Source organism: Ovis aries, chromosome 1, assembly GCF_016772045.2.
Source record: "Ovis aries strain OAR_USU_Benz2616 breed Rambouillet chromosome 1, ARS-UI_Ramb_v3.0, whole genome shotgun sequence".
Classification (NCBI taxonomy): domain Eukaryota; kingdom Metazoa; phylum Chordata; class Mammalia; order Artiodactyla; family Bovidae; genus Ovis; species Ovis aries.
In genome coordinates, this window is record NC_056054.1 from 174529607 (window position 1) to 174542868 (window position 13262).

General features: G+C 41.3%; 1 protein-coding gene across 1 annotated transcript in view; it reads left to right on the forward strand.

Annotated features, from left to right (window-relative positions):
• The window catches only part of LOC101116441 (T-cell receptor-associated transmembrane adapter 1), a 140540-nt gene that overhangs the window by 19918 nt on the left and 107360 nt on the right, over window positions 1–13262 (forward strand). Inside the window, exons 3-5 of the mRNA XM_060417520.1 lie at window positions 15–5335; window positions 5955–8465; window positions 10459–10548. Coding sequence (XP_060273503.1) covers window positions 10531–10548 — 18 coding nt within the window. The 5' untranslated portion in view covers window positions 15–5335; window positions 5955–8465; window positions 10459–10530. The remainder of the gene's footprint in view (window positions 1–14; window positions 5336–5954; window positions 8466–10458; window positions 10549–13262) is intronic.

Consider the following 13262-nt stretch of genomic DNA (forward strand, 5'->3'; position numbering starts at 1 on the left):
TCTGCTTCTGTTAGGTGGAGCAGTGGCTGCACAAGCACAGGAGGGCCTAGAGGAGCCATCCCACATTGAAGGTCAGGAACGGTGGCAGTAAGGAGATAACCCTCGTCCAAGGTAAGGAGCAGTGGCTGTGCTTTGCTGGAGCAGCCTTGAAGAGATACCCCACTCTCAAGGTAAAAGAAACCCAAGTAAGATGGTAGGTATTGCAAGAGGGCATCAGAGGGCAGACACACTGAAACCATACTCACAAAAAACTAGTCAATCTAATCACACTAGGACCACAGCCTTGTCTAACTCAATGAAACCAAGCCATGCCTACGGGGCAACCCAAGATGGGTGGGTCATGGTGGAGAGGTCTGACAGAATGTGGTCCACTGGAGAACGGAATGGCAAGCCACTTCAGCATTCTTGCCTTGAGAACCTCATGAACAGTATGAAAAGGCAAAATGATAGGATACCGAAAGAGGAACTCCCCAGGTCAGTAGGTGCCCAATATGCTACTGGAGATCAGTGGAGAAATAACTCCAGAAAGAATGAAGGGATGGAGCCAAAGAAAAAACAATAGCCAGCTGTGGATGTGACTGGTGATAGAAGCAAGATCCGATACTGTAAAGAGCAATATTGCATAGGAACCTGGAATGTCAGGTCCATCAATCAAGGCAAATTGGAAGTGGTCAAACAAGAGATGGCAAGGGTGAACGTCGACATTCTAGGAATCAGCGAACTAAAATGGACTGGAATGGGTGAATTTAACTCAGATGACCACTATATCTACTACTGTGGGCAGGAATCCTTCAGATGAAATGGAGTAGCCATCATGGTCAACAAAAGAGTCCGAAATGCAGTACTTGGATGCAATCTCAAAAACGACAGAATGATCTCTGTTCATCTCTAAGGCAAACCATTCAATATCAGAGTTATCACAAGTCTATGCCCCAACCAGTAACGCTGAAGAAACTGAAGTTGAACGGTTCTATGAAGACCTACAAGACCTTTTAGAACTAACACCCCAAAAAGATGTCCTTTTCATTATAGGGAACTGGAATGCAAAAGTAGGAAGTCAAGAAACACCTGGAGTAACAGGCAAATTTGGCCTTGAAGTGCAGAATGAAGCAGGGCAAAGACTAATAGTGTTTTGCCAACAAAATGCACTGGTCATAGCAAACACCCTCTTCCAACAACACAAGAGACGACTCTACACATGGACATCACCAGATGGTCAACACCGAAATCAGATTGATTATATTCTTTGCAGCCAAAGATGGAGAAGTTCTATACAGTCAACAAAAACAAGACCAGGAGCTGACTGCAGCTCAGATCATGAACTCCTTATTGCCAAATTCAGACTCAAATTGAAGAAAGTAGGGAAAACCGCTAGACCATTCAGGTATGACCTCAATCAAATCCCTTATGATTATACAGTGGAAGTGAGAAATAGATTTAAGGACCTAGATCTGATAAGAGTCCCTGATTAACTATGGAATGAGGTTTGTGACAGTGTACAGGAGACAGAGATCAAGACCATCCCCATGGGAAAAAAAAGCAAAATGGCTATCTGGGGAGGCCTTACAAATAGCTGTGAAAAGAAGAGAGGTGAAAAGCAAAGGAGGAAAGGAAAGATATAAGCATCTGAATGCAGAGTTCCAAAGAATAGCAAGAAGAGATAAGAAAGCCTTCTTCAGTGATCAACGCAAAGAAATAGAGGAAAACAACAGAATGGGAAAGACTAGAGATCTATTCAGGAAAATTAGAGATACCAAGGGAACTTTTTATATTAGGGCTTTTTTTTTTTTTTTTTTGTATATACAGAGTTAGTGTCTTCCTGGTGAATTGGTCCTTTTATCATTATGTAAAAAGCAAGACCAGGAGCTGACTGTGGCTCAGATCATGAACTCCTTATTGCCAAATTCAGACTTAAATCGAAGAAAGTAGGGAACACCACTAGACTATTCAGGTATGACCTAAATCAAATCCCTTATGATTATACAGTGGAAGCGGCAAATAGATTTAAGGGACTAGATCTGATAGACAGAGTGCCTGATGAACTATGGACAGAGGTTCATGACATTGTACAGGAGACAGGGAGCAAGACCATCCCTGTGGAAAAGAAATGCAAAAAAGCAAAATGGCTGTCCGAGGAGGCCTTACAAGTAGCTGTGAAAAGAAGAGACATGAAAAGCAAAGGAGAAAAGGAAAGATATAAGCATCTGAATGCAGAGTTCCACAGAATAGCAAGGAGAGATAAGAAAGCCTTCCTCAGAGATCAATGCAAAGAAATAGAGGAAAACAACAGAATGGAAATGACTAGAGATCTCTTCAAGAAAATTAGAGATACCAAGGGAACATTTCATGCAAAGATGGACTTGATAAAGGACAGAAATGGTCTAACAGAAGCAGAAGATATTAAGAAGAGGTGGCAAGAATACACAGAAGAACTATACAAAAAAGATCTTCACAACCCAGATAATCACGATGGTGTGATCACTCACCTAGAGCCAGACATCTTGGCATGTAAGGTCAAGTGAGCCTTATAAAGCATCACTATGAACAAAGCTAGTGGAGGTGATGGAATGCCAGTTGAGCTATTTCAAATCCTGAAAGATGATGCTGCGAAAGTGCTGCACTCAATATGCCAGCACATTTGTAAAACTCAGCAGTGGCCACAGGACTGGAAAATGTCAGTTTTCATTCCAATCCCAAAGAAAGGCAATGCCAAAGAATGCTCAAACTACCACACAATTGCAGTCATCTCACACGTTAGTAAAATAATGCTCAAAATTCTCCAAGCCAGGCTTCAGCAATATGTGAACTGTGAACTTCCAGATGTTCAAGCTGGTCTTAGAAAAGGCAGAGGAACTAGAGATCAAATTGCCAACATCTGCTGGATCATGGAAAAAGCAAGAGAGTTCCAGAAAAACATCTATTTCTGCTTTATTGACTATGCCAAAGCCTTTGACTGTGTGGATCACAATAAACTATGGAAAATTCTGAAAGAGATAGGAATACCAGACCACCTGACCTGCCTCTTGAGGCACCTATATACAGGTCGGCAAGCAACAGTAGAACTGGACATGGAACAACAGACTGGTCCCAAATAGGAAAAGGAGTACGTCAAGGCTGTATATTGTCACCCTGCTTATTTAACTTATATGCAGAGTACATCATGAGAAACGCTGGGCTGGAAGAAGCACAAGCTGAAATCAAGATTGTTGGGAGAAATATCAATAACCTCAGATATGCAGATGACACCATCCTTATGGCAGAAAACAAAGAAGAACTAAAGAGCCTCTTGATGAAAGTGATAGAGGAAAGTGAAAAAGTTGGCCTAAAGCCCAACATTTAGAAAACGAAGATCATGGCATCTGGTCCCATCACTTCATGGGAAATAGATGCGAAACAGTGGAAACAGTGTCAGACTTTATTTTTCTGGGCTCCAAAATCACTGCAGATGGTGACTGCAGCCATGAAATTAAAAGACGCTTACTCCTTGGAAGAAAAGTTATGACTAACCTACATAGCATATTAAAAAGCAGAGATATTACTTTGCCAACAAAGGTCTGTCTAGTCAAGGCTATGGTTTTTCCTGTGGTCATGTATGGATGTGAGAGTTGTACTGTGAAGAAAGCTGAGCACAGAAGAATTGATGCTTTTGAACTGTGGTGTTGGAGAAGACTCTTGAGAGTCCCTTGGACTGCAAGGAAATCCAACCAGTCCATTCTAATGGAGATCAGTCCTCGGTGTTCATTGGAGGGACTAATGCTAAAGCTGAAACTCCAATACTTTGGCCACCTCATGCGAAGAGTTGACTCATTGGAAAAGACCCTGATGCTGGGAGGGATTGGGGGCAGGAGGAGAAGGGGACGACAGAGGATGAGATGGCTGGATGGCATCACCGACTTGATGGACATGAGTCTGAATGAACTCCAGGAGTTGGTGATGGACAGGGAGGCCTGGCATGCTGCAGTTCATGGGGTCACAAAGAGTCGGACATGACTGAACGACTAAACTGAACTGAACTGAATGGCCATTTTTACATTTTTTTCTTTGCTTTAAATTCTACTTTGATATTAATGTAGATTATCCTGTTTTATGTGATGTAAGATGTGAGAGTTGTGAGATGTGAGAGTTGGACCATAAAGAAAACTAAGAACTGAAAAAGTGCTGCTTTTGAACTGTGATGTTGGAGATAAGTCTTGAGAGTCTCTTGGACTGCAGGGAGATCCAACCAGTCTATCCTAAAGGAAGTCAGTCCTAAATATTCATTGGAAGGACTGATGTTGAAGCTGAAGTTCCAATATTTTGGCCACTGATGCAAAGAATTGACTCATTGGAAAAGACCCTGATGCTGGGAAAGATTGAGGGCAGGAGGAGAGGGGATGACAGAGGATGAGATGGTTGGATGGCATCACCAACTTAATGAACATGTGTTTGAGCAAGCTCCGGGAGTTAGTAATGGGCAAGGAAGCCTGGAGTGCTGCAGTTCATGGGATCGCAAAGAGTAGGACATGACTGAGTGACTAAACTGAACTGCTTCTCTTTAAAAAATTAGTATTTACATGATTTATTGTTATCCACACTTTTAAGATGCCTATGCTATTGAATTTGAAGTAAGTTTTTTATAAATAGCATTTGAGTTGTATTTATTATTGAGGTTATGTCTTAATTTTAATTATATTTAGACCATTGAAATTCAAGGTAAATATGTGGCTAATTAACACAATTTACCCATCTTACTATTTACTGTTTTTTCCTATTTTTTGTTCTTGGGTTTTACTTTTGTTGTTTTCCTATTGGTTACTTAAACATATATTTTAAAATTTTATCTTTATTTATTGTTTTTGTATGTATCTCTTTGCATAGTTTCTTACTGATTGCTCTGGGTATTATACCATATCTATAATTCATTATAATCTTTTGACATTAATGTTTTATAAATGAAGTATGAATACCTTTCATATAGTACCTTTATTTTAAAATATCATTGTTCTAAGTATCAATTGGTGTTATAATTTTTGTTTACTAGCCAAACAAGACTTATAAATCTCATGAGCAGGATAGTCTATTTTAAATATACAATATTTCTGCTCTTTCCATTTTTTTCTTCTTTCCTGATACTTAAAGATTCATTTTTTATCATTTTTCTTTTGTTTGAAGAACTTCCTTTAGCTATTATTTCAAGGGTAGTCAGCTAGTACTATATTCTTTTTATGTTCTTTCACCTGAGAAAGTCTTTGTTTCCGCAAGGGTAATGTCTCTGGATACAGAAATTGCAGCTGACAGTTCTCTTTTTTCAGCACTGGTAAAATGTGACACTTCCTTTTGACCTCCTTGGTTTAAGGTGAGAAATCCTATATCATTTAAAACTGTCGTTATAATAGTTAGTTTCCCTATTTACATTTAGTAAGCAGATGCTGACCTATTTTGTGGGCTGTGATTCTGATGAAATTTAATTTTCAGAGCTTTTACAGTGACGCTTAGGTCTGCTTGGCACATTTGGTGCCACTTGGACTACTCCTGGTCCCTGCCTGTTTTGCCTGAGAGAACAGAAGGAGTTTCTCTCAACTGAGCCATTTGATTTAGCCTGTAACTGTAGCAGAGTAGCCTTGATTTGAACTCCCTGTGGCTGGAACCCTCTTACTACTGTTGCTTGGTTTTCTGATGTCTCCCTGTGGGATGGGGCACCTCAGATCCAGTGGGAAAGAAGTTTTTCCCTTGGTTACTTACTGTAGTGGGGTTCCCAAATTATACCTTTTGCTGAGGATGCTGGGCTTGTCCAGAGTTTTAGGGGAGAAGAATAAGCCTACATAGACCACTTGCTATCACTGGGTTCAGGTTAAAAAATGCCAGACCTCCAAGACTTTCTGTTAGGAGAGAGTTGTAAGACACACAGCCACTACGTGTTTCCTCCGGCTCTGGCGTTCCTAACTATTTTGACTTCCTCTTCCTCAATGGCTTAGCGGGTAAAGAATCCGCCTGCAATGCAGGGGACACAGGAGACATGGGTTTGATCCCTGGGTCAGGAAGATCCCCTGGAAATGGCAACCTGCTCCAGTATTCTTGCCTGGGAAACCCGATGGACAGAGGAACTTGATGGGCTACAGTCCAAAGGGTCACAAGGAGTTAGACACGACTAAGCACACAGGCATGGCATAGTTTCTGCTTCTACCATTCAGAGCTCTCCTTTAGTTGCCTCTTACATTATTTCCAGACTTGATATCTTAGCAGGAAAAAATAAGTCTGCCATATTATCTAGACCAGAAGTACCACCTATATTTTTACCCCTTTCCTGGGTTTCCTGTTTCACTTTTACTTTTTCATATTTAATCTTCATCCTCTGTCTTCATTCTATGATACCTTAGCAAAATCAGTACATTATAGAGATTTAAACCATATGTTTAAAATTTATGTTTATAATTACTGAAATGTATAGGTGAGATTTGAAATACAAGTCAGTCTAAAGTAAATCCTACTTTACTGAGGATTTTTATTTCCTGAAGAAATTCCTAATAATTCCCCAAATGTATCATGAACCCAAGGTAACTTGTTGTTGGTCATTATCTCCCAGCCAGAAGAATGTTCTGACTTGTTAAGTGACATACGTTATTTAAAGAATTAGATCCCCAGTTTTCTGTCTGGGTTTTTGGAGGAAATAATTCTATGATGGTTAAACCCTCTACTTCTAATATAACCTGGAAGAGAGGGATATGTGAGGAGAGGGCGTTGGACAATGGTCAGGAGTGCAGAAGATGAGAGAGAGAAGGAAGGACAAAAGCCTTAAAAGATCTGAGAGGAGATCAAAGACCAGAAGTCAGTCATAACTCCTCTCCCCAACTGATAACGCTCAGATGATGTCCTCAGACCCAAACCTACACTCTAGTTCTTCCCAGTGTAAGAAAAGACTGGCACTTGATTGGTGGAAACTTTGTTCTTTGAATGATGTGATTTACACATCAGTGTTATCAGAAACTAGACAATGTCCTAAATCATAAGACCAGTATCTGCTTGATTTTCCCATGGCAGAACAGAGACATGGAACATCGCCTTCTGTTAAGACTCTAGTATCAGACTTTGGCTTTCTTTCTAAAAGGAAAAAATTTGAGTTTAGTTTAAATTTTTTCTTTCAGAGAACCCTGATCTTAAACATTATTTCCTCCGTAGGGATTCAAATAAGTCAGCTTTCAGACTCAAATATAAGAAATGACTCCATTAATTCAATGGGTGGGGAAACTATGAGAAAACTAAGAGCTAGCTGTTATTACTAAGAGCAAAAATGTATTGACTGAACAACTGAAAAAATGTTGTATCAGTAAATCCTTGTAATGTCTTCATAAATAATGTGCATTTCATACAATTAAAACAGCTATTATTATGACTATTAGGACTTAAGGACTCTACTCTTAAGGACAGTGGTTCTATTTAGAGGAGGCCACATCCAGTGTAGTTTACCAAGGTGTAAACTACAGGGCAATGGTTCAATGACAGGAAAGGGCTGAGTTTCTCTTTTGTTCCAAGGGAGTTCAGTTCAGTTCAGTCACTCAGTCGTGTCTGACTCTTTGCCACCCCATGGACTGCAGCATGCCATGCTTCCCTGTCCATCACCAACTCCGAGAACTTGCTCAAACTCATGTCCATTGAGTCAGTGATGCCATCCAACCATCTCTTCCTCTGTCATGCCCTTCTCCTCCTGCCTCCAGTCTTTCCCAGCAGCAGAGTCTTTTCAAATGAGTCAGTTCTTCACATCAGATGGCCAGAGTGTTGGAGTTTCAGCTTCAGCATCAGTCCTTCCAATGACTATTCAGGACTGATTTCCTTTAGGATTGACAGGTTGGATCTTCTTGCAGTCCAAGGGACTCTCAAGAGTCTTCTCCAACACCACAGTTAAAGGTATCAATTCTTTGGCACTCAGCTTTCTTTATAGTCCAAATCTCACATCCATACACGACTACTGGAAAAACCATAGCTTTGACTAGATGGATCTTTATCAGCAAAGTAATGTCTCTGCTTTTTAATATGCTATCTAGGTTGGTCATAGCTTTTCCAAGGGGTAAGACATGGCAAATCATTATTATGAACAAAGCAGATGCCTGGCATGTAAATCTAGGAAAGAGTACACATGCATGCCAAAAATCTAGAAGTTGATTCTTTTTCCTTTTTAAAAATTAACGTGTAGTTGAAGAAATATATATATTATTTTCCCAATTATTTTCATTTGTTATTATAAAATATTAAATATAGTTCCCTGTGCTATACAGTAGGTTCTTCTTAGTTATCTATTCTGAATATAGTATTGTGTATATGTTCATCCCAAACTCCTAATTTATCCCTCTTTGCTTCCAGTTTCTCCTTTGGTAAGTAGTGTATTTTCTATATCTGTGGGTCTGTTTCTGTTTGTAAATAAATTCATTTGTACTATCTTTTTAGATTCCACTGCCAGGGTCCAGCCCCGGTGGATCCAGGGTGATTTGAAGGTGGGAACGGAGTCAGCATCCTTGGAAAAATACATATTTAATTACAGATATATAGAGAGATTAGAAACGGATAGTGTAGTAGGAAAATTAGTGGAGAAAAAGAGGCTGTATCACTTGGTTTATGGGGAATAGCATCCATGCTCCAGATGGGAATTCAGCCAGAAAAACGAGGAGCAAGAAAGAAACGACATGGGGGAATCAGTCTTTCTGGAAACTGATCCAATTTCTTTATTTTTGGGTTTGCTTATATACCTTTTGTTACACATAGGGATGAATACAGAGTCACGTGGAGGTCAGCAGTCCTGACCTTTATCAAAATCAGGTGCTTCACATAAAAAGGTCTTAGGGATTTTACATCATCTTCTAGGCATGAGACCTGCTGACATTTTACGATCCTTTCTTTCTGATAACCAAAAAGCTTATTTCTTCCAAAGGTGTTTTTTCTTAAACCGGGCACCACCCTCCAAATAAAGTTACATTCCTATAGGGTGAGGGTGTAGTGAGTTACAATCAAGAAAGGAATTTATTTAACCCAAGGTTAACATGATTAATCTTAAAGGTTAATACTTATTTCTCCTATATGCTAGTTATATTCATTATAAGGGCAGGGAACATGGAGATTTAGCAGCAAACATCAACCCAACAAATGAAAATCCTTTCAACAATGTTCCCCTTAAGATCTATTTAGTCTTAAGATAGTGATAAGGTTACATTTTTACATAGCAAGGACACAGTGATTTATAACAAAGTACAGTGATCTATTACAAAAGAGAAAATTCATTAACTCAAAAAGTCTAGTATTGCTAACCTTAAAAACTACTATATTTCCTTTTCTATATTCCAAATACATTGATTAATATATTCCCAGATGCCTAAGGATATGGAGGCCTGGCAGCAATCATTGACTCAACAATGAGAAAAGCCCTATGCTAATTAAGACTCTCAAAATACTCCAAAACTCTCTGTGCTGTTTATGGTTGAGAGGTAGTAAACAATCATGTGTATAGTGGCAGGAGTATGGATAATCCTGTCACACAAGCTAGTCTGTCAGCAGAGAGGTTTGACCTGAGACACCCTTGTCACACCCAGGGCAGGGAATTGCAGCAATTATTGGGACAACAAATGAAAAACCCTTCACCAATATAATTCCTAACCCACCCACTATACTAATAATTTCCAACTCCCCAGAAGAATTTGCCTTTAGTAAGTGTAAAACATCTCATGCCTCTCAGATTGGGAGGTTGTAAACAATCACATGTGGCCGGATGAACCTATACAGGTGGGCTAGATAACCTTCAGAGGAGTCCATAAGTTGAAACACTCTTGTCTTGCCCAGGAATTTTTATTGACTTGGAGCTGCAAGTTAACTCCTTCTCCGAGAGAAATGGTTATGGGGGAGAGCCCCTGTAAAGTCAGAGGTGTAGGTGAGAGCATAAAACAGACTCTGGTTTTGGGATAGATGCTCGGGAACATGGGGTTTCCTGAGGCTTGATCACGCCTTTGCGTATGCCAAGTCTCCTTCCTCATGACCTTTGCCATGGGCAGAGTTCCTCCCGCTGGCTCCCGGCAACATATAAGCAATGTCTTATAATATTTGTCTTTCCCTGGCTTTTTTCACTTAAGACAATAATCTCTTGGTCCATCCATGTTGCTACAAATGGCATTATTTCATTCTTTTTTTTTTTTTTTACTGCTTAGTAATATTCCATTGTGTATATGCAGAAACTGATTGTTTCAAAGCTGTCCTTGCCTGCCTACTTGCTGGAAAGCCTGTCTGGCCACTATTCTAGTCATTGGGCTTCATAAAAACATATTTGTTATTTCATCTCTTTGTACCTCCAGTCCAAGCAAAGTATTTGGTCATTTTCCTTTTATTAAATAATGAGGGAACTAGGGGTTGGAGGGTCCATCACAGGTTGTCCCAGATGTCCTATTTGGGATCATGGTTTCATTACCATCAAAACAGTGAGGTTTTCATTCTCCTCCCTCTCAGGTCAGATGGCAGCAGCAGGCAGTGGTCCGATCTACTGGGCTGCACTGGCCGTGACACGTGGTTTTCCCCCAGATGTCCCAGGAGCCACAGGTATAGCCACAAGCACTGCCAGTGACAACAGACCCTGTGTGGGCACATGAGACACAGACATCGGATTTCTTTGGCTTTGAGAGCAGGGAGAGCCGCTCATAATTACCTTTCATGTGTATGCATCCCAGAGGTAGAGCTAGGGTTTGTGGGATCTAGAACTAATTCAATTTTGAAGGTCTTCTTTAAGAAAAAAAATATTAATAAAAACTACTAAAACAAATTTAGGCCTAGGACTGTGAAAGTGAGGGGCCTGAGCATTTCTGTTTTCTTAGTGGTAAAGACACCTCTGTGCTGGCCTTAAACAACCAAAGCAGGAGTGCAAGGAAAGGAAGACAAAAGACCGGGGAGAGGCAGTGCGTGAGCATAGCAGGGCCACTGAAGAGAGGAAGGGCTGGTACAGCTGCCATGAAGGGAAGGCAGGAAGGGAAGGGGCAGATGCCCAAGCCCGCTCAGTAGGATCCTCACAGGAAATGAGAATGGGAAGGGATCTCTGGGAGCTGAGTTATGACTCAGCCCCAGGATATCAGAAACACAAGATCGGGGAAGGGGTAGGTGCTGGGGGTGGACTGGGGACGGCATGGGGCATCACACCCTCCATTCCTCCCCAGAGAGATACTCACCTGCAGGGCAGGAGGACAGTTTGCCTGAGTTCTTGACACTGAAACATGAGCTCATCTTCTCTGTGGCAGAGGCTTGAGCTCTGAGTAGGAGAGAAGGGATACTGTCCATAATCTCTGTCTCCCATAATCCCCTTCTTCCCAGAGGTGTCACTGTGTCCATAATCAGGCCTCCCACTAACTTTTAAGGTTTATAATCAGGGGTTACTCTCCCATGCCCTCCCTCTGACTGCCTGACCCCGGTCAGTTACCTAGACCAATGAGAGGATTTTTTATCTTTTTATCGATAATGCAGTTTAAGGAGTATGGAGCACCCCATGGGATTATCATGGAGAAGGGATAGGCTACCCACTCCAGTGTTCTTGGGCTTCCCGTGTGGCTCAGCTGGTAAAGAATCTGCCTGCAATGCAGGAGACCTGGGTTCGATCCCTGGGTTGAGAAGATCACCTGGACGGCTACCCACTCCAGTATTCTGGCCTGTAGAATTCCATGGAGAGTCCATGGGGTTGCAAGTCGGACATGACAGAGCGACTTTCACTTCACTTCACTTCAAGAGGGATGGTGATGAGAAGGAAGCAAGAGGTTGGCTTCATCCTGTAGAAGGGCAGTGTCCTGGGGCTGCAAGGAAAGATAGAAAGAAACTGAGATCTCAGAGCTGTGGTTGTGAAGGAAGGAAGGAGAGAATGTGGAGTCTCCAGAGAGGACAGATGGAAGAATGTCCGTGTCAAGATAGAGGAGCCCGGCGCTCTCTAGGCAGGTTGGAGAATCAGGGAGCACAGCTGCAGAGCAGACTCACTCACCAAAAAGGTCAGAAAAGTTCTGAAAAGGCTGGTCAGGCAGGGATGTTTTATACATAGCAGTATTGACTGGGTTACCCCTTAACACACAAGCCTGCACCCGCATACAAATACTCTTCCTGGTAAATTTTCAAAGAACTGTCTGCTGGGGTGTGGCACACAAACTAACTTCAGTGTGCCCAAGGTGAGCAATAACTGCCTTTATGCTGGTTTTCTGCCAAGAGAAGAATTCCTGCCTTTCTGTTCTTTCTTCTCCTTTCTTCTTAGCAGCCTGACAAGGCCAGCACCTGGGCCTTTTGTTGAGAGGCCCATATTATAGGCCTCTTGTTTAATCCTTCACTGGGAAGTGGTAGGTTTATGGTCTGTCAAGTGAGGGCCCTACTTGATACCTGTTTAGACATTGTTTTATTGTCCTTGGCTAATCTCATCTGTAGGAAAGTAACAGAAAACCTGCTTAACACTGGTTTTTAAACAATAAATTTATTATTTACTTAACCAGAGACATTGTGCTTGGTTCAGGGTTCTTCAGGAAACTCAGAGTTATTAACAGACTGATCTTTCCCCCTTTTTCTCTACCATCTTCAGTTTATTGGCTCTTCATCCTTGATCTTGTCTTCTCATGGTCATAAAGTTGCAGGACTCACCTCCTCCACTGATACCCAGAGCAGGAAGAAGGGATTAGGGTAAGCCCATGCTCTTTGGAGGCTTTCCATCTTCATTTTAGAAGCAAGAATTTCCTCTAGAAGATCAAGCAGATTTCCTGTTATACTTCATTTTTCAGTTCTGGGTCACATGACATCCCTTCCCACCCTGTGTGGCTGAGCAATTGAATAAGGCTCCACAATCCCTTATCCAAGATCAGTGGGCCCCAGACATGTTTCAGAATTCAAAAAATTTCGGATTTTAGAAGGAAAGAGAGTACAAATTCTATATATTATGCTGTGCTTATTACTAAGGGATCTGGGGCAACATTCTGTAATGAAACATCTTAATATTCTGCTACAGTAACATGAATATTCACAAAACATGGGGACAAGATCATAAATAGCCTGACACCAGGCCATAGCAGGTTTTTCTGTCAAATGAATTATTCTCAAACTCAGGGGCACATCTTTAGGCTTGTAGAGCCCTTTAGATTTTGGAATAGTGATTGAGGACTTGTATATATATGGCCAGGAGGAGCAGGAGTGCTATGATTCATCCTCCAAGGTGGGGCACGTGATCACTATGAGGAATGCCATGATTCAAGAGCAAGATGAAGAAGCAGACAATGGCTGTTGGATGACAACTACTGGAGGCA